The sequence below is a fragment of the Engraulis encrasicolus genome, chromosome 8, assembly GCF_034702125.1.
Source record: "Engraulis encrasicolus isolate BLACKSEA-1 chromosome 8, IST_EnEncr_1.0, whole genome shotgun sequence".
Classification (NCBI taxonomy): Eukaryota; Metazoa; Chordata; class Actinopteri; order Clupeiformes; family Engraulidae; genus Engraulis; species Engraulis encrasicolus.
Window position 1 is genome coordinate 3,806,481 of NC_085864.1, and position 17,884 is coordinate 3,824,364.

General features: G+C 42.1%; 4 protein-coding genes across 7 annotated transcripts in view; 1 reads left to right on the forward strand and 3 right to left on the reverse strand.

Moving 5' to 3' along the window:
* Positions 1-3,540, reverse strand: part of sgsm2 (small G protein signaling modulator 2) — an 87,674-nt gene extending 84,134 nt beyond the window's left edge. For all 4 annotated transcript variants that reach the window (XM_063204834.1, XM_063204832.1, XM_063204833.1 and 1 more), the window contains exon 1: positions 3,293-3,540. In XM_063204834.1, the coding sequence (XP_063060904.1) occupies positions 3,293-3,352 (60 nt within the window). In that variant the 5' untranslated portion in view covers positions 3,353-3,540. The remainder of the gene's footprint in view (positions 1-3,292) is intronic.
* A 732-nt stretch (positions 3,541-4,272) lies between these two features.
* On the reverse strand, positions 4,273-12,716 carry tnfaip1 (tumor necrosis factor, alpha-induced protein 1 (endothelial)). Its single transcript, XM_063204838.1, has 7 exons — positions 12,348-12,716; positions 10,891-11,277; positions 10,033-10,202; positions 9,047-9,130; positions 8,791-8,843; positions 8,341-8,536; positions 4,273-6,795 (listed from the first exon to the last, which is right to left on the reverse strand). Exons 2-7 carry the CDS (start codon positions 11,195-11,197, stop codon positions 6,574-6,576), a joined length of 1,032 nt encoding a protein of 343 aa, XP_063060908.1. The 5' UTR covers positions 11,198-11,277; positions 12,348-12,716; the 3' UTR covers positions 4,273-6,573.
* Positions 12,717-12,795: 79 nt separating this feature from the next.
* Positions 12,796-16,288, forward strand: ift20 (intraflagellar transport 20 homolog (Chlamydomonas)). Its single transcript, XM_063204841.1, has 5 exons — positions 12,796-13,006; positions 13,466-13,633; positions 13,746-13,831; positions 14,351-14,454; positions 15,325-16,288. The coding sequence occupies exons 2-5, from the start codon at positions 13,507-13,509 to the stop codon at positions 15,404-15,406; spliced, it is 399 nt and encodes a 132-aa protein (XP_063060911.1). The 5' UTR covers positions 12,796-13,006; positions 13,466-13,506; the 3' UTR covers positions 15,407-16,288.
* Positions 16,289-16,520: 232 nt separating this feature from the next.
* Positions 16,521-17,770, reverse strand: tmem97 (transmembrane protein 97). Its single transcript, XM_063204839.1, has 3 exons — positions 17,555-17,770; positions 17,302-17,446; positions 16,521-16,804 (listed from the first exon to the last, which is right to left on the reverse strand). The coding sequence occupies exons 1-3, from the start codon at positions 17,666-17,668 to the stop codon at positions 16,533-16,535; spliced, it is 531 nt and encodes a 176-aa protein (XP_063060909.1). The 5' UTR covers positions 17,669-17,770; the 3' UTR covers positions 16,521-16,532.
* Positions 17,771-17,884: the final 114 nt, after the last annotated feature.

Here is a 17,884-nt window from a genome sequence, read left to right on the forward strand (position 1 = left end):
CACACATGTATTTGCACACACACACACACACACACACACACACACACACACACACACACACACACACACACACACACACACACACACACACACACACACACACACACACACACAACTGACTCTGCTGGGAAATAAGTGACAGAAAGCTATTAGCCTAAACCACAGCACCGCTAAAGGGAGGAAGAGGTGGATAGTGGATAGGAGCAATGGGTGTGTGTGTATGAGAGAGAGCGAGAGAGAGAGAGAGAGAGAGAGAGAGAGAGAGAGAGAGAGAGAGAGAGAGAGAGAGACACAGACACAGACACAGACACAGAGAGAGAGAGTGTTGTGGGGGGTATTGGCCTGACCAAGAGAATGGACTTAGTCACATATGATTGGTCTGACAGTCAAGACATCTGCCCATGGCTGGCTTTGGACTGAAGACGGGAGTTGAAAATGAACCTCTCTGAGGGCATAAAGGGGGGGCATTCTTGTCTAAAGATAAAAATAAAGACCAATGATAAAAGGAAAATCAGAGGCATGTACTGTGGGTTTGTCCTGTTTCTCTCTGAGAGAGGAAAAAAAGCCATCCATGAGCGTGTTTGCTGGCAGCAGAAGCATTATTCGCCAATTGATGCAATTTAACTTCTTAGGTAGCTGCTGATGCTTTCAGTTGCTAGGCAACGGCAAGGTGGCTGGCTGCAGCTTAAAGAGACAGGGATCAGGGAAAAAACCCTCAGCAGCCAGCAGCACACAAAGATACCACAGTAGCCTACAGTGCAGCGCTGTGTTGTGCACTCAGTCTGTGCTATTCAGTGTGCTATTCCGTGCAAAATGTACCGGGAATAAAAAGAGAAGGAATATTTACACACTACAAAAGGTCCCTTGTCCCTTAATTTAATGTGTGAAGAAATGGCACAATGTTTTGACCTATGAGGTCTTCATCAGGCATCATGTGCAAAATGTGTCATGCTGAAAAAAAAATCAAAAGTGTTTTCTATAATGGGTTTTCGTCAAGCCTCAAACATGTCCCCCTAATATGGTATTACTGGTTTGTCTTCTTTGCTTGTTGCAATGCACATGTGAGACAGAGAGATTGAGGCACAGAGAGATGAGCAGTGGCAAACAGTGGACTGTGAACCTTCAAGGTGTGGCATCATATCCAGCTGCAGATGATATAATTGAGCCTTTAGTCAGTCAGCCAGCCATTCAGGATGTAGCTCAACATCACATCCATTCCCCATATTGTCATGGCTGAGCTGGGGAAAAACTGGGTCAGTTTATGATGCTGCTCGTACTCGCTCGCTAGCTTGCATGGTCATGACGTTTCGCCTCCGTAACATCGGAAATCGCAGCGGAAAGTAAACAATTTAGTGGGCATCGAGTGGCATTTTTTACGGAAGTACAACAGCATTACCATGAGATATTGTGATTGTGACACAAACCCTCATGACTCACTCATCCAGCTGTGTTCCCTTTTAAAAACTTATAGATATAGAGAGGAAACAGCATGGCATTAACAATTCATTTCTTTGTTCCACTACACTCCCTTTGCAGCAGACACACTGATCATAGGCTACATGTGAAATGTTCCACCGGTTCGGTGTCCTCACATTTCCCATCAGTTTTGGAGATGGTAGTGCAAATGAGATGGGTCTCTCGACTATCTGGTTCCAAATTAGAGGGCTGTATATTTGGCCCCCAGATCACTCACTATCTCAATTATTTATGAAAATGAGATTTCATGTCCTAGTTAAGACATATATCATGGGAGCAGAAAAAAAGGGGGTTGGGGGTTTCAACCCTGGCCCTAATGAATCATACCAAGAGCATGAGCTTGCCCTTTAGTCCTGATGAATAAGTAAAGACGTCTATTACAAGTGTGAGGATGGAGTGGTATTAGGGGTTTTGCTGAATGATTCATCCCACAGGCTGTATCTAATGGATATGTAGGGGTAATGAGAAAGCCAGGATGGACAGTGATGTCCCTTTACGAGTTGAACTGGTTGAACAGTGATATGACACTTTTGGGAGACTATAGCTCTTAAGAGCTCTGACCTAATGTTTCAGAGATATGAAGAAGCAATATTGCATCATAATCCTTGCAGGCCATTAATCCAAGTTTTCGGATGTCAACATTTGCAAATTGCTAAGAAATTGTCAGGACCTTTACCAGGCATTTAGCCCACCGGTATGTAACGCATGTTCCTTCTTACTTCATGCTCAGACACTTGTTTGCCTAGATTTTATACTATAGGCTAGATATGCTATTTTTCAAGGATTGTCAGAATAGCAATATTTATAGTCAGTGTCAACATTTCCCATTAAAAAACAATGTTGCTTCTGTTCCCTGTGTGGCTTTACATGTAAGTTTACAGTCCTTTTTACAGTCAAACATGAGATGAGAACATCAGCAGAATGGACATCAGCAGAATGGACTTTTCCCTTCTCATAAAGGGATTTTTGCCAGAAAGTTCAACGAATATCCCTTCTAAACACTCATCAACAGGTTAGATAAATGTTGAAAAGGGCACACTTTCCAGATTTGTTTATCCAACTTTGCATAGGCCTGCCTGTGTCAGATAGCTCAGTGCACCAAGCAAATAGCCTACCAGGGTAGGCCTATACTGCACACATACAATAGGCCAGGAGGTAGGGCTGAGAGGATGCAAAACTAAACTCAACATGTTCTCTAATGCACCAACCTGCTCTGTTTCACAATTGACTCTCAATGTTGTCGATGAAAGATGAAAGACATTCCTGGAAAAGTGTTGTCAATCAGAGGAAGTCACTAATGAAGGGGTTCGGTGATGAAGTGTGCTTATGTCAGACCGTTTATAGGCTAAACTAATTGTAAGCGAGATGTGCAACATAATGGTAAACATTGCGACCCATTCGAAAGAAGTTCTCACTAACGACTACATCACTTAAGCGTGTGCCAGTCAGGGCAAGGCCTTTCGCGTCGTCTTATTTATTACAGGAATTCCCCTCGCCCTTGACTCCACAGGTATAACTCCGTCGACACGAGTATTCGTGCACAAAGCAAAACTGTATGCTTACTACCACTTTTCACAATAAAGTAAACATGAGACAACAGTTTTGGTCACGCATTGCCTCAACACATTTACGAAACAAAATCTCAAGCTTTCCATTATGTGACCAACACAGTGATGCGCTCATTGTCTTGCTACTTGTGCGTTCAGTCGATAAGCAAGATGATGGAACACCTTACTGCAGATTTAGCATGTGTTGCGTCTTCCATGTTAATAGTTAGACAAATGATTAAACGACTGCTATGAAATGTCACACTCACCTCTCGTTTCACATTCCATAGTAATTTTTCTTTAAATTCTTCGTCAGTGGACGAAGCCATGGCTGGCTGCTCGGTGTCTATATCTGACAGAACACGCCGCGCGCACTGCTTCCAATTGGACTGAGCGTCTGCGTTTCTCTCTCTATTTCAGCTCCTTCTCACACAAATGTAGGTCTTGACAGATGAGGTCTTGACGCATACACGAACCGCTGTAGAGCATCGCGGAGCCATCTTCGGCTCCTCCAAGAATGACGCCACCACTGAGGGACCCGCCTTCCAAGCCGCTGTTGATCAATGGGCTAAATCACTCCACGCGCCTTACGACACGAGCCGCTCACCATTGACAGTCGACTTTATTTTTAGCTCACCTTTTTCTGTCAGGAGGGAGGAGGAATATGGAAATTCTGGCATTTAGAGGTAAACAGATCTTGCTGATCAAAAGTTAAGCCGAGATTCACCACAGTCATTGAGCAAAACATATGTAGGCTATGTGCGGATATGTCCAGAAGAAGCACAGCAAACGTGAAAGAAATCTGGTGTATTTTTCCACCCCGCCTCTCTTCTGTCTCCGCATCATCTCACTTTCGTCACAAACACACAATTTAACCATGCTGTTGTGCCACATAAGAAAGAACAGTTCCAGGGCCGGAGTGTGGCTGCTACCATAATAGAAAAATAATACAGTTGGCTCAAAGAAAAAGAGATAAACACATCTGGATTTTTTTTTAAAATTTCTGCTGTCAAAGCCCATTCCCTGCTGCTGTAGCCTACAGTAGTTCCCGGTTATTAAATTGCACAGTGGATACATCAAGTGCGCCCACCTGTGGTTCATCTAGAGTGTCACTGGACTGGAGTAATACTTGTGTTCTTATATTGAAACAACCAGTGTTTTTATTCTGCATAATTGACAGGGTAAGGGGTTGCGATTCACATTCCATTATTTCTTTTAGTGGTAAACAGTATCAAAACTTCTGCATTCGTCATTTCAAAAAATATGTAGAAATTTTATTTTCACCAGCCACAAACAATTTGATCACACGGTATTGTCATTTCTGTGAGCCTTTGGATCACACTCAAACAAGTGGGCTCAGTTGAATTGTCTGTCAAACCAAAACAATGCACATTCTCTCACTGCTTCCAATAAATATAAAGTTTAACAACATCTCAGTAAGTAGCAGTATTCACTTTGTAGGAGATTTAAACTATAAAAGGAGATTGAAACTTTATGAGAAAACTAAAAATGAACAATGCGTCTTGGCAGGTTTCACTGGGAGTTATTCACTTCTTGCGTTAACATATCAATTTAAATCTGCAAGACCACTGTTTTTTTCTCCCCAATTCCTACATTGTTTAGTTTGTATTACTCATAGAATACCACCAAAACCCAATAAGTACATAATTTACCCCATATGTGCACAATTACAGAAGTATCACTTGATTACATACAGAAATACGGTCTAAGACGGTGACGTTTCTATCAGTTATAGTGTGCTATGAGGATTGTATTGCAATACCATTGGGCCGTTTTGATTACAAAATACCACAACCAATACTACCTGTATATGAAAAATAAAAGGCAATATATGTCATTAGATCACAGTGATTTTAAAACACCACCACAGAAACACCACCAAAATCCAAATTCAGAAAATCAAGACTGGAGCCATGATTTCCACATCATAGAGTCTTTGTAAAATAAAGTCAATGAATCATTATAATCATAGTGATGATCAGAGTGTGAATTGGTCAATCATAAGTCCCTCCAATGGACAGCCTGCATCCTAGACTGATACAGTCTTGTCCTGCTGTCATTCACAGTTTTAAGCCCATGGCTCCATTTGGGTTGCATATTGTATTGCTGATTATACTTATTGAATGTCCTGTTCTCCACTCAGTTTTGGGAAGCTCTTTCAAAGTCTCTTCTATCACGTCCTCAACTGGCCACAACCAATTTCAGCACAGAGGACGCCGTATTTTCCATCAATATTTCGTATGACCTCATGTCCTTTTTCCATTGTTTCAGAGTGTATTGAGATTGTGACCAATCAAAATTAACAGAAGTGCTGGTAAATGAACAGCATTTACAACACTTGTGTTACACATTCACACACTTTCCCTTGTCCTCTTCTAGATCATGATAACAAATCCACATTCATTATTCCTTCTTAAGGCTAGTGTCAATAACATTCTGCAGTCTGTTTGTTGCACGTTCTGTACACTTCCATGTATTCAACCTGAAACTTGGCTGGAAAAGAAAGCCTTCTGTGACTGTACTCTGCTCAAGGAATCCATAGAGCCATAGAATCCTTCTCGAGAGGCTTTCCAGTAACTCTGAATGAATAGATCTGGGGTAGTGGCTAAGGAACCAACTTCTAATGTCCTTGAGATTGCATATTATCTCTGTCCAGCAGAAACCTCGGATCTCCACCATTTTTAAAAATTATTTGACATTGTTTCTTTATTCATTATAAAATATAAATCAGAACTATTAGTTAGTCTCCATATGTGTATGATAATGGCTATTTATGGTTATTTAATTCCCAACTTTAATGTTGAAATTATTTTTTATTAAGAAATAGAGATTTATAAATTAATACGTAAAAATCAATGGAAGGTGGAGGCACAAGGTTTCTGCCTGACAGCGACAATATTGAAGTTTGTAGTGGCATGTTGAGTAACAGCTGAGGCACAGGGGAGTTTAATGTCAGAGTATAGGCCAGTGAGTGTTTCTGCACCCTTAGTGTTGTAATGTTCGGCCGTGAAAGGTGCATTGTAGACACATGGTGTGTACCTTGTGTCCCCATTGTCTTTTTCACTTTTAGGTGTGAGAGAGTTTTGCGGTGTGTGTCATAGTAGGTGCGACATCTCTTGATATGTGTGTTTGTGTGAAAACATTCACGTTCCTTGTGCCCAAGGTGGCTGTAGTTGTAGGAACTGCATCTCTGTGTGTGTGTGTGTGAGAGAGAGAGAGAGAGAGAATGTTAGACTGTGTGCTCTTAGTAGTGTCACGGTTGGAGGACATCATAGGTGCTGTATCTCTTGATGTGTATACAGCGTACATGCGTACCCTCTTATTGCTGCGATATTTGTGTGTGCATAAGAGAGAGAGAGAGAGAGAGAGAGAGAGAGAGAGAGAGAGAATTCTATATGGAGTACTAATGTCCCGTTTGGCAGTCATCGTAGGTGCTGTATCTCTTGATGTGAATACGGCATACGCATTCCCTCGTGTCACTGCTCTGTGAGTGTGCGTGCCCATGGTGCGTGCGGGTGCGAACATGATCCTAGTGTCCTAGTTGGCGGTCGTCATAGGTGCTATATCTCTTGATGTGAATGCGACGTACGCGTTCCCTCATCTCGCTGCCTCCCTCGTCGTCCTCGCTGTGAGAGCAGCAGTGGTTGCGGCGCCGCGTGGCCTCCAGCAGGGACGTGTCGGGCGCCGGCAGGCTCTCGTACAGCAGCGCGTTCAGGGTCTCTTCGTAGATACGCGCCTCGGGGAACTCCACCTATGCACGCCACAGTACGGAATAAGACAAAAACAGATGGAAGCATTAAATAAAGCATTTAAGAACCAAGTAGGAGAAAGGGAACTCCACCTGTGCACACCACGGCATGGAAAACAAGAGCAATCTGAGGTGGCCACCTGACCCCGCACAATGTGTGTTTGGTGCCACCCACAGGGGACCCAAAACACTGCGGGCGGGCAGCACAAAGACAGGCAGACGGGGGGTGCATTCCTATTGACCCGTTCAGAATCAACGTCCTTACTGAATGCGTGCACATCGTTGACTCAAGCACACCAGGGTTTTTAGAGTATTATAAGAGACTCCACTCTTCCGGGTGGTACTGCACCTTAGGGGCGCCAACAGGGGAGAGCAGATTCGGAATGAGTAGGCTGCGCTCTCTCGACAGCGGCCCTAGGTGAACTGCAGGCATAGGTAAAATAGAGAGTGGGGAGGCTGTATGTAAAACTGGCTGTGAACACACGCACACAAACAGACAGCACACACCCAAAGAGAGAAAACCTGCCGTTCTGAAGCATGTACGTTGATAAAAACTAGAGATTCTGAAAAGTACACTTGTTATGCTATTTTGAGAGGGAGGAGGCTGTTCCAGAGGCAATTGATAATGTAAGTCTGGTAAGGTGTGGTACGAATGATGTTAATGCAGCGCTCCCTCTAGTGGACAAGATCAGGATGTGCAAGTGTAAATGTAGTGTAACTAAGTATCCCTGCTATCCTAAACAAAACGTTTAAGTCTTAAATGTATGAAAACACATACAGTAGTAAGACAGTGAGACCAACAGACACACTGTCATGCAAACAGTTAAATAACTAGACAAGACAGCTGACGACCTTTAGCTTTGTTTTGCCCTGGGGAGAGTGACATGCCGGTGATGGAATGACAACTAACAGCATGGCTGTCAGTAAACTGTAATGCTGCTATGACTGATGTCATAGGTATGACTTGAGAGTGTCATAACGGTGTCGTAACAGTCATGGGCATGTCATAAACATTATGTCCGTGTCAAACATTTTATGACCGTTGCCATTGAAGTGACATTCGGTTATGGTAAAGACAACACTAACAATGCCAACTTTTCATGACCATAAAATGGTTATTACATTGATATAATGTTTTATGACTCGCCCACAACTGTCATGACACTCACTGTTCTGACGCTATTATGACATGCATTATGATGCGGAGCAGGACAATTCAATGATCAAGTCAGCAAATGCTATAATGGATACAGCACATTTTTTCAAGTTTCAATTACTTCCGTGGGCATTTCCATAGCAAATTAACTTTCAATTAATTTAAAACACTACAAAGTGCTGAAAATTGCAGGACTGATACACACAACAGCCAATAAAATGTTGTTCAGTATCTGATTGCTTGTATTGCCTCATGACTGATGAAAAATTTGCCTTGCTTTCAGTAGAAATGTAATGCATTGCAATGGTTCATCGAATAGCACTGAATCGATTCAAATCGAATCATTACCTCCAAAATCGTAATCGAAACGAATGCACACCACTTCTTCTCACCTTTGTTTGTTTCTTCTCGGTGGCATAGACGATGGATGTGCAGCAGACCTCTGACAGCTTGCGGCCCTGTCCATAGAAGGACCAGCAGCAGATCTCGTCCCCAATCACGTCCTTCAGGAACAGGACCCGGCCGTTGTAGCTCAGCGACAGCTTCTCAAACAGCTCGATGTTCTTCAACAGGTTGTCGTCTGAATTGCTGTGATTAGAGTAAGGCACGACATGAATCTCTAATTTAACAGCTCTATGGCTATATGGGCAAAAAACTGTCAGTATGTAGTAGCATGACTAAGCCTACAATCAGCATAGTTTTTTTAACAACAATTGGTCATTCCACTTACAAAATGGAAACAATCTAATTCAGATCTAGTAACTTAACACAGGCTAACATGTTTTGATTTGAGCGAAGCAGCAGAAACGGTGGTTAACAAACCAGTATTTTAGTTTATGTACCTTGTGTAGGAGTATTTGTTGTTGCTTCGATTGTACAGGAGTTTGACCACAGGCTAGGGAAACAGAAGAGCAGAGAGAGAGAGAGAGAGAGAGGCAAAGATGTCAAAATACAGTTGCATCTCAAGAACAAGACAACATATCAGGTTGTCATATCAGGTCAAAGGAGGCATTTCTCAATTACAACACAGATATACGTATATTGCCGAGATTGAACTATGAGAATGGGTCGGATGCCCCCATTACATCTCAAGCTCACCTTGGTGCAGCGCTGAATTAGTCTCTCCTCCTCTTTCCTGGAGGTGAGGAGTGGAATGACACACACCGCCCTCTCCTTATTGTCCTGTCAGTCAGAGCACAAAAGGCAATTTGGAGTGAAGGGAAACTCACAGCAAAAATAAAGGCTTATTCATACCCTACCTACGTGTGAGACGCTTACAGGTACGTGTGGGGAGTTCCACACATTCCTACCGCTAGATTTTATGGGTAATTTGACACAAGATCGATTAGCTTAATTTACGTACGCAACAGATAGAAACAAATTGAAAACAAAAAACCTGCCACACGTTAAAGACAGCCAGAGGTATGAAGGTGTTGAGAGCTTTCCGTTTGAACAGAAATACACAAGAAATTGACCAAACGAAGAGGTATGAATCAGGCTTAACATAGTTAACACAATGTTTATATCCGAGTTAAAAAAGAGGCTTGCCTGGTTGCATTAGTTGCTTAGCTAGGGTAAAAAGGAGAACTGGTGTTATTTTAACATGATATAAAAGGTACTAATTGACCCCATGTGCTTAAGTTCATTAAAAATTCATAACCACACCTCAAATGTCAGTGCAAAACAGTGTGCACTCACTGGGTGCATATAATACCACTATGAAAAAACATTTGTCATTTGTACAAGCCCCGATAATCTATATTACATTACAAACATAATCGCTCTATTCGTCAGTCTAATTTTTCTAATCTAGAGTCTTCCTATTAATTAGACAAGCATCAGTGAAAACCATTTTCGTATGTTTCCTTCTCTGACACGCACAGGTACACAAGCCCATTTCCAACATGTTGGATTAAACGTCCCCATACCACACTGTTAGCCAACCATATGCTTCATTTTCACATGAGAACAACACTACAATATAATCACCATTTTCAGTCACAAATTTCCCTCAAGCCAGCCACTATCCAACCAGGCAGACAATTTTCAAACGAGCCCTTTGCATTTATTTTGCCCACACCAACCTGCAGTGCTTTCTGGCAGGCCTCCTCCAGGCCTGGTATGAGGTAATACTTGGCCTCGGCCATCAGCTCCAGGATGCCCTGCCGGCTCTTGGGCAAGGTGACACTGCTGTCCCGCAGGTAGCTCAGGATGGCACCAAAGTGCTTCCCACAGCGGTCGATCAGGATCCAACCTGGCCACCAGTCACGACACACAGGCCAGGGAACAAACAATAACACATTAACACACACACACACACACACACACAACAGGCGACAATAACACATTAACAACACATACATACATACACACACACACACACACACACACACACACACACACACACACACACACACACACACACACACACACACACACACACACACACACCAGGAGGGCACCAAAGTGTTTCCCCACAGCGGTCAACCAGGGTCCATCCCAGGCACAAGACAGGTCACACACACACACACAGGCACGCACATAGGCAGGCAGGCCTGATTGGCACTGAAAGTGTTTCCCACAGCGGTCAATACACAATACAGGCCAGGTGATAACACATCATCAACACGCCCACCCCTACAGAGAGATGCTGGGCCAACTGAGGTCAGCTAAGGAAACTAAGGTTGCTGGCAACACTTAAAACTGGATAGGAAAGGATATTTATATATACACAGTATATGGACAATCGAAAGACTATCTGTCACATCTGTTGTACTCAATGGGTGTATAGTAATTGGTTGAATTGTACCAATTAAACGCAATAGCATTTGGTATCGTGTAAATACCTACCTGAATTTTGGACATTGTTTGTTTGTGGCTGTAGCTTGTACACAGGGGAAAATGTTAAAGCAATAATGCAAAACAATAATATTTTCCCTTACCTTCTTTATCAGTGAACACCTCCATCTTTCCGCTGAACATGGTCTTGAACAGAGAGTCCAGCCTGGTGAGCACCTGCAGCGTGGAATAGTACAGCGTGCCGCCGACATTGAGTCGCACGTACCTATTCCCCAGCCCAAAGGCGGCGTGGTAGCTGCAGGTCTTGGTCTTGGGGCAGGTGTGCGAGGGCACTAGCTCCAGCAGTGGCAGCTCAGGGGAGGAGGAGGTGGTGGTGGGGGGGTAGACAGGGTGGAGGCAGCCCTGGGCGGACAAGTCCCTCTGGAGGTAGATGACCACCCTGCAGACCATAGGCCGGATGTGGCCCGCCGTGGTGACTGCTTTACTGGGGAGGCTGCGAGAGCCTGCCTACACACGGGAGCTGCTCATATCTGGAATTGAAAATCAAATCAATCAGTCAGTCAGTGCAGTGTTTACACCAAGATACACATCATGGATGTGTGTGAAATGGATTCAATATGATATGTGAACGTGGAAGAGGCAGAACAGTGGTGCTTGTCAGTGTATTTATTCAATGAAAGCGGATATCATTCGGTTGTCTTATACTGTGGCAACCACATCAGCTGCTGAACGGTCAAACAAGTGCCATTCCAGCACCTAGGCAATCTCGGTTATCTTATCTCAATAATGAACTTTCATTATACAAGATCGTTTCATTCAACAATGTTTGGAGCAAAATATGTGGCAGCTTGTTTGCCATCTGAATTCATTATTGATGCCTCTGGTGTTTGGCTTTTTTTCTTTTGACAAAACATGTTACACATGTAAATTGGATTCAGCTATATAAATTGAGGTTATTCCTTAGCCACAAAAAGCATTGAGAATGACTTGTTATTTTATACTGTGACCGTGGTCCACCTCCACTGACCTACGCCTTCAACATACCCTCAGCTAAGTACAAGTGAACACACCACACCCTCACCCCCTGCAGCTCGGAAATTAAACCAATCGTTAAACCATTTTCTCAAAGCTACATGATGCATGAAAAACATGTGTCAGAATATCCATCCACCAATATATCCACCGAATGTATTCCCACTGTACTTCTGTATCCCTTCGCAGCCCAAACAGTTTGATAATACAATACTACAAATTTGACACAACCATTAGTATTACCTAACTAGCAAGGAGGAGACTGTTCTTTTCCCCTTCCCCAGCTGATCTACTCGGTAAAGTAACTAACAACAATCGCCTGCCCTTGTCAGTGCCAATTGTCAGCTTCTGGTAATATAAAATCGTGTTCATGACTGACCGACAAAAACAAATAAACCTAATAGCCGACTATGCTGAAGTTGCTTCAGTCATAGCTAGTTAGCAGTAGCTCACTCCACCTATGTCTAATGTTACTCTTTCTCAAGTTATTTCTGCGCGTGCCGTTACATAATAGCACGGTCAACTGTGTTTACCAGAAATATCCAGAAACATCGATACACATACTTACATATATCGCTTTGTTTGGAGTTCCCCCACCCACGCGAGTTTATAAATCAACTTGTTTCGCAGTTTCGTGGGAGTAATTTCTGTAGTTTCTCTGAGGACGAAATTTCCTACAATTCCCATCAAAGAGGAGCTGCGCATTTCCTGTGTTGTGGTTGCACTTATCAGGGAGTAGGGGAGAAACAGAGAAACAACCAAACTCGACGAAATGGTGTGATAACTTTTAATTGGGTTGAATTGAGTTACATTCCAATATCAGTGTTGGATTGAGGAATCTACAAGCAATTCTTAAACCTCTGTTAAGAAAACGTGGCATACTATGACAATCTATTTACATGCTCGTTGGTGTCGCCCAAGGGAATGATCCAATATAAGGGGGTACGCATGTCCACAATATAAAAGTGGAATTAAGATTAGAACCGACGCGTTAAATTTGCTTGGTTATCTTGGCATTGAAATCAGTATAAAATTGTGTTTTATTTGACTCAATATTTTTTTTAAATGCTATTACCCTCACGCACAGGAAATGGGTCAGACAAATACCCCTCTTTTGTAAGATGAAGTTCAGTGTCCGTCGCCGTAGCAGCAGCTGTAGCTGAACAGAGAAGTTGATTTCAGAGTGCCACATATTCAAAAGTCAAACAAACCTATTCACCAGTCAAGGTATGCCTTTGAATGAATGGAAACGTTTTACTTTGATAGATTATGAAAGTGTTGACCTGCATGCATTAAACACTGGAAGCTGTACATTCACGCTATTATCCCAAAAATAGTTAATGGTACTTTTGTTGTTGGTTCGTGTGGCTAGGTTGCTCTGCTAGCTGTTGTGTGTTGTTGATGTTGGCAAACGACCTCGCTATGCTAATATGCTGCCAATGGACAATCTCTCTCGGGCTGCAGCATACGGTAGCGTTGTTGAGCGGGAGGATACATTTAATTTAGGAATATGCTACATTTGTAACACACGTCGAAACTTGTTGGATATTATTTGAAACAATGTATCAAATAGATGCTCAACTGTGTTGCTAAAGCTAGCTGGCAAGCTAACTGGGGGCAAAGTATCGATGTAAACATACAACTCGTGGCAGAACCCGTTATCTATTTCCTGTGCTTGGATTGAAGGGCTTCATCAGATTACCCGACGAGGGTAGAGGCCTGCAGCCATGGCTAAAGATCCACTGGAAGAAGCAGGCCTTCATTTTGATGAGCTAAATAAATTAAGGGTTTTGGAGCCGGATGTAAGCCAGCAGACCACCGAACTCAAAGAGGAATGCAAGGACTTTGTTGACAGTAAGTGCACAGTAAAGGCCTACTATCAGAGTAATTACAGTAGAACTACTTTTTACACACTACACGATGTTTGGATTTAAACACATATTTCTCATTGTCTTTTCATAAACAGAAGTGGGACAGTTCCAGAAAATAGTTGGTGGTCTTATTGAGCTGGTTGATGAGCTGGCTAAGGAAGCTGAAACAGAGAAGATGAAGGTACAGTATGGATAAAATGCATGCATGTACTGGCATGGATGATGCTGTCTGAACCTTCTGATACCGATGTGACTCAATGAATTAGAAGAACTTCCATGAATGATGTAACAGTACCAAAGCCATCAACATGATAATTCTTTTCGAAGGCTTACATGTCTTTATTTCAAATCACTTTTTATTCATAATGTGAGGTACTGAATTGTAAGTTTTCATTATCTTTAACCAGTTAGAACTATCAACAAAGAGAAACCAAGCAGTAGTTTGAAATAACTACCTTTTTGAGCTTTTGATGCACAGAGTAGGCCTATGAATTTGGGAACAATTTGATCTGTGATTGGGATGTGCTGGTCCCGAGTGTGTCAATTTGATCCATCTGGCAATGTATATTGTGTCTTGCTATGGTGTGTGTATCTTGTATTGTCTTGTGATGTATATTATGTGTATCTTTTATTATGTGAGATGCTAGATACCTTAATTTCCTTCATGATAAATAAAGGACTACTCTATTCTGCATGGCAGGCGATAGGAGCCAGGAACCTGCTGAAGTCTGTGGCCAAGCAGCGGGAGGCTCAGCAGCAGCAGCTCCAGGCACTCATTGCGGAGAAGAAGATGCAGCTGGAGAGGTACTAATCTATCTATCTATCTATCTATCTATCTATCTATCTATCTATCTATCTATCTATCTATCTATCTATCTCAATTTCTCAAAAGGTGCGTTGTATGTAACTCTGCCTTCCATATTCAAGAGGTTTCAAGCTGCAACTGTTCAACGCATGATGCTGTGCGCCACATGCAAGCCCAGGAAAACCTCTACGAAAATATGTAAAGACACATTTCAACAACATACTTCAACAAATCCTCTGTTCAACCACTTTGTATCTATCTGAAAATGTTGAGTTTGGAACACTCGAAAGCGTTGCCATCAGTCGTATCGCTTTTTTGCGTAAAATAAGCGTGGCTTTGAAAATTATAATGGAGCCGCATTTTCTTGACGTCATACATTGTGCGACTAGTGTTGACAGTGCACGAATGGATGCAAAGCGGTAGGTCAACTCTGGTTACTAGTTCAAAGAAGTAGACAAATATCCAGCACACCGTGCACAAGGGGTTTGCCAAATATCCAGAGGGGATTAATAATTTAAACGCCTTCTCATTTTAAAACGAGAACGCATTTAGTTCAAGCATGTGACAAAACAATAAAATTCAAGGTCCGCATTGAACGTCTATTTAAATAGACAATTTATCATGAGGGACAGGGCGTGTGACATGAATGCCTTTCGTGCTGCACGCTGTGGGGGTAGGAGGGTTGGTGTCACCAAAGTTTACAATGATAAAAGTTGGGAACCACTGCATTTGAGTATACTGATGTGGAACTATTTGGCTCTGTTGGCTTGCCCTGAATTTATATGTAGGGTGGATGTGCATACTTCAACTATATACAATCAAAGAAGAACCTACTGGATTTGACATCTCTGTGCATTCTGTTATTTTAGGTACCGGATTGAGTACGAGGCATTATGTAAAGTAGAAGCGGAACAGAATGAGTTCATCGACCAGTTCATTCTACAGAAGTGATGTCACCACGGCGAACCAAGCGAAGGATTCCACAGGGTTCCACAGTAATACTTTATTCCTGATTTGTTTTTTGTTCGTGCTTTGTTATTCTTCTATTATTTGTGTAAGACAAGCCAGGTGAAACTTGAATTACCAAGAGGCCTCATGAGACAGAAAAGTACATGGGTTCTGTCGTGTCTATTAGAGCTAGTTATTTAACCAGTTGTAAACAATATTTCAACAATATTTACACAACACTATTGATCTCAACGAGCCTCCGATGCATAACTCTTTAAGATCCTTTTGCTCCTGTGTTATGAAGCATGGATTGCTGTATAACTACAGGAATACCACTAGTGACATATCGCCTGCATTATGTATCAGAGGCAAAACATGAAATTTATAAATGCTATTTATATATAGAGCGATTTATTTATACTATTTATACATAAGGGTTATGATGTAAAGCTTGCATTGTTTTCTACCACTTGAGGAAAGAATATACAGTATTTGCATGTTGCTGTGAGTAATTTTTTGAAATTCAAAACTTTGATGGAATATAATTTTCCTCATTATGAAGTGTACTTTTTAACCCTTTATGTAAAAGAAGAGATTTCATTGTAACCTTTTTGTCCACTTCATCACATTTTTGTTTTTTAAGTCACGGGACCACACACACCAAATAAACATTGTGCTCAGGAGGGACGTGAAGATGTTCAGGAACGTTTACAACCATACAACCATTTGAAATCATCTTGTCTTTATTGCATAAAAGTCATACAAAAATTACAAAGTCCCTTTCCCTCCCCCTTTTGTTTTTTCCCCCTGACAAGTGTTATGTTAAATCTAGGCAGACTTCACATTATAGTGAAACATACTTGAATAAATCTTTTTGCAGATTCACATTTGCATTGTCTTTGCCTTGAATAGTGTGACTGATTCTACAACTGCTATAAGAGTAGTCTAAATGAATTTCATAAACCTGCCCAGTCAGTTTTTTTTTACTGTAAATACTGTGTAAATCAGATGATCACAATCTTGCTAACCTACACCTGAGTTGTTAGGGAAGAGATCCCACAATTATAAATAGTGTTCTTAGCAACAAAAAAAAAAACAAAAAAACAGGAGGAATCGCAATCTGTGCCATTTATTTCACCTTCTTTTTTGACTTGGACTTCCCTCCTTGAGTGGCGCCTGTGTACGTGGAGCTGTAGAGCATGGTCAGTAGCAGCATGATGGGGACCAGCAGGTACGGAGCGTAGATGGAGATTAGCGTGAGCCGCTCCTTCATGGTCTGGGGCCCAGGGTGGGGCTCCTGGGGGAACTGGTGCAGGAGGATGTAGGACAGGATGGGGATCAAGGTGGTGGCAACGTGCGTAGCATACACAATCGCCGGGGTCCGGATCCACTTGCAGCCTCCTGCTCAGAAAAGTCAGGAAAGGTCTGATTCAGAAGACCTTAACATTGATAGTGTAGTAGGTAGTGTGTTTGGTAGTGTGCGTTTCATATGCTAATATGTGAACATATTGTGATAAGCACTTAAAATAGTAGTCATAAAGGTATATATTTTTAGAAAATACTTCAAATAATATTTATATCCCACTTTGTCCCTGAGTGGTGTATTAAAATTGACACACATTCGCAAAATGCTCTTCTCTGTGTGCAACAGATTTCATGACATGCATTGAAATTGACAGCGTCATTATTACAAATGAAATGGACAAACACTGTATGCAATGCTTCATAATGCTATGTGTACATAGCCCACTAGATGGCAGCATGTGCATTCAAATCAAAAGTTTGTTCATACATTTAATTCACAAATCCAAAGGTCATTGAGGCGTCTAACAAAGAATAGTGTAGTGGGCCACTTCCCCTTCATATTTTCTTCTATTCTTTCCAAGTGTGTTACTGACCTTTCCAGAACGCATATGCCGCAACAGGGAAGAAAGGCATCTGCACTAGCGCCTCGCAGAAGATGAAGGATTTAAACCAGACTGGAGGGTCGAGCATCATCGGGTCTTTGTACTCGGCGGCATACCAGCGCAACAGTTGTTTAAGCTGCAGTATACATGGTTAAAGAGACATTGTATGAGCATGTACATATTATATTTTCAACACTGAAGTCAAAAGCACGCAAAACATTGAACGTTTTAGTTCGAAACTCACCTGTTTAGGATACACATGCTCCGGTAGTAACGCTTGAAAATCAATAAATAAAGTTATGGGGATGTGTGAGGCGAAATACAAGAAGAAGATTATTTCCAAAATGCGGATACTCATTTTGACGGGGAATTTCTTTAAAGTCGGCTTTTACAAGAGGAAATACAAAGGCAATACATAAACTGTAATATTCTTCCTGATCAAGTGAAAAAAGGAGGGGATAGGTCATTGCATAGCGTGGCCTCGCGTTCACTTGATTGGTCCTCTACCTCGGTTGATCTGGAGGGGGGCGGTGCAAACGTATGTGATTGGTTGTTTGAAAGCTGAGATTACAGT

Bases quoted from the DNA above. Each gene is read 5' to 3' on its own strand.
- tnfaip1 (XM_063204838.1), bottom strand. From the start codon at position 11,197: ATGGTCTGCAGGGTGGTCATCTACCTCCAGAGGGACTTGTCCGCCCAG. The intron at 10,203-10,890 runs GTAAGGGAAAAT...ACTGGTGGCCAG, and splicing joins GGTGTTCACTGATAAAGAAG to GTTGGATCCTGATCGACCGC. The intron at 8,844-9,046 runs GTGAGCTTGAGA...CTGTTTCCCTAG, and splicing joins TAATTCAGCGCTGCACCAAG to CCTGTGGTCAAACTCCTGTA.
- tmem97 (XM_063204839.1), bottom strand. From the start codon at position 17,668: ATGAGTATCCGCATTTTGGAAATAATCTTCTTCTTGTATTTCGCCTCA. The intron at 17,447-17,554 runs GTGAGTTTCGAA...TGTATACTGCAG, and splicing joins AGCATGTGTATCCTAAACAG to CTTAAACAACTGTTGCGCTG. The intron at 16,805-17,301 runs GTCAGTAACACA...TTTTCTGAGCAG, and splicing joins GGCATATGCGTTCTGGAAAG to GAGGCTGCAAGTGGATCCGG.
- ift20 (XM_063204841.1), top strand. From the start codon at position 13,507: ATGGCTAAAGATCCACTGGAAGAAGCAGGCCTTCATTTTGATGAGCTA. The intron at 13,634-13,745 runs GTAAGTGCACAG...TTTCATAAACAG, and splicing joins ATGCAAGGACTTTGTTGACA to AAGTGGGACAGTTCCAGAAA. The intron at 13,832-14,350 runs GTACAGTATGGA...TCTGCATGGCAG, and splicing joins CTGAAACAGAGAAGATGAAG to GCGATAGGAGCCAGGAACCT.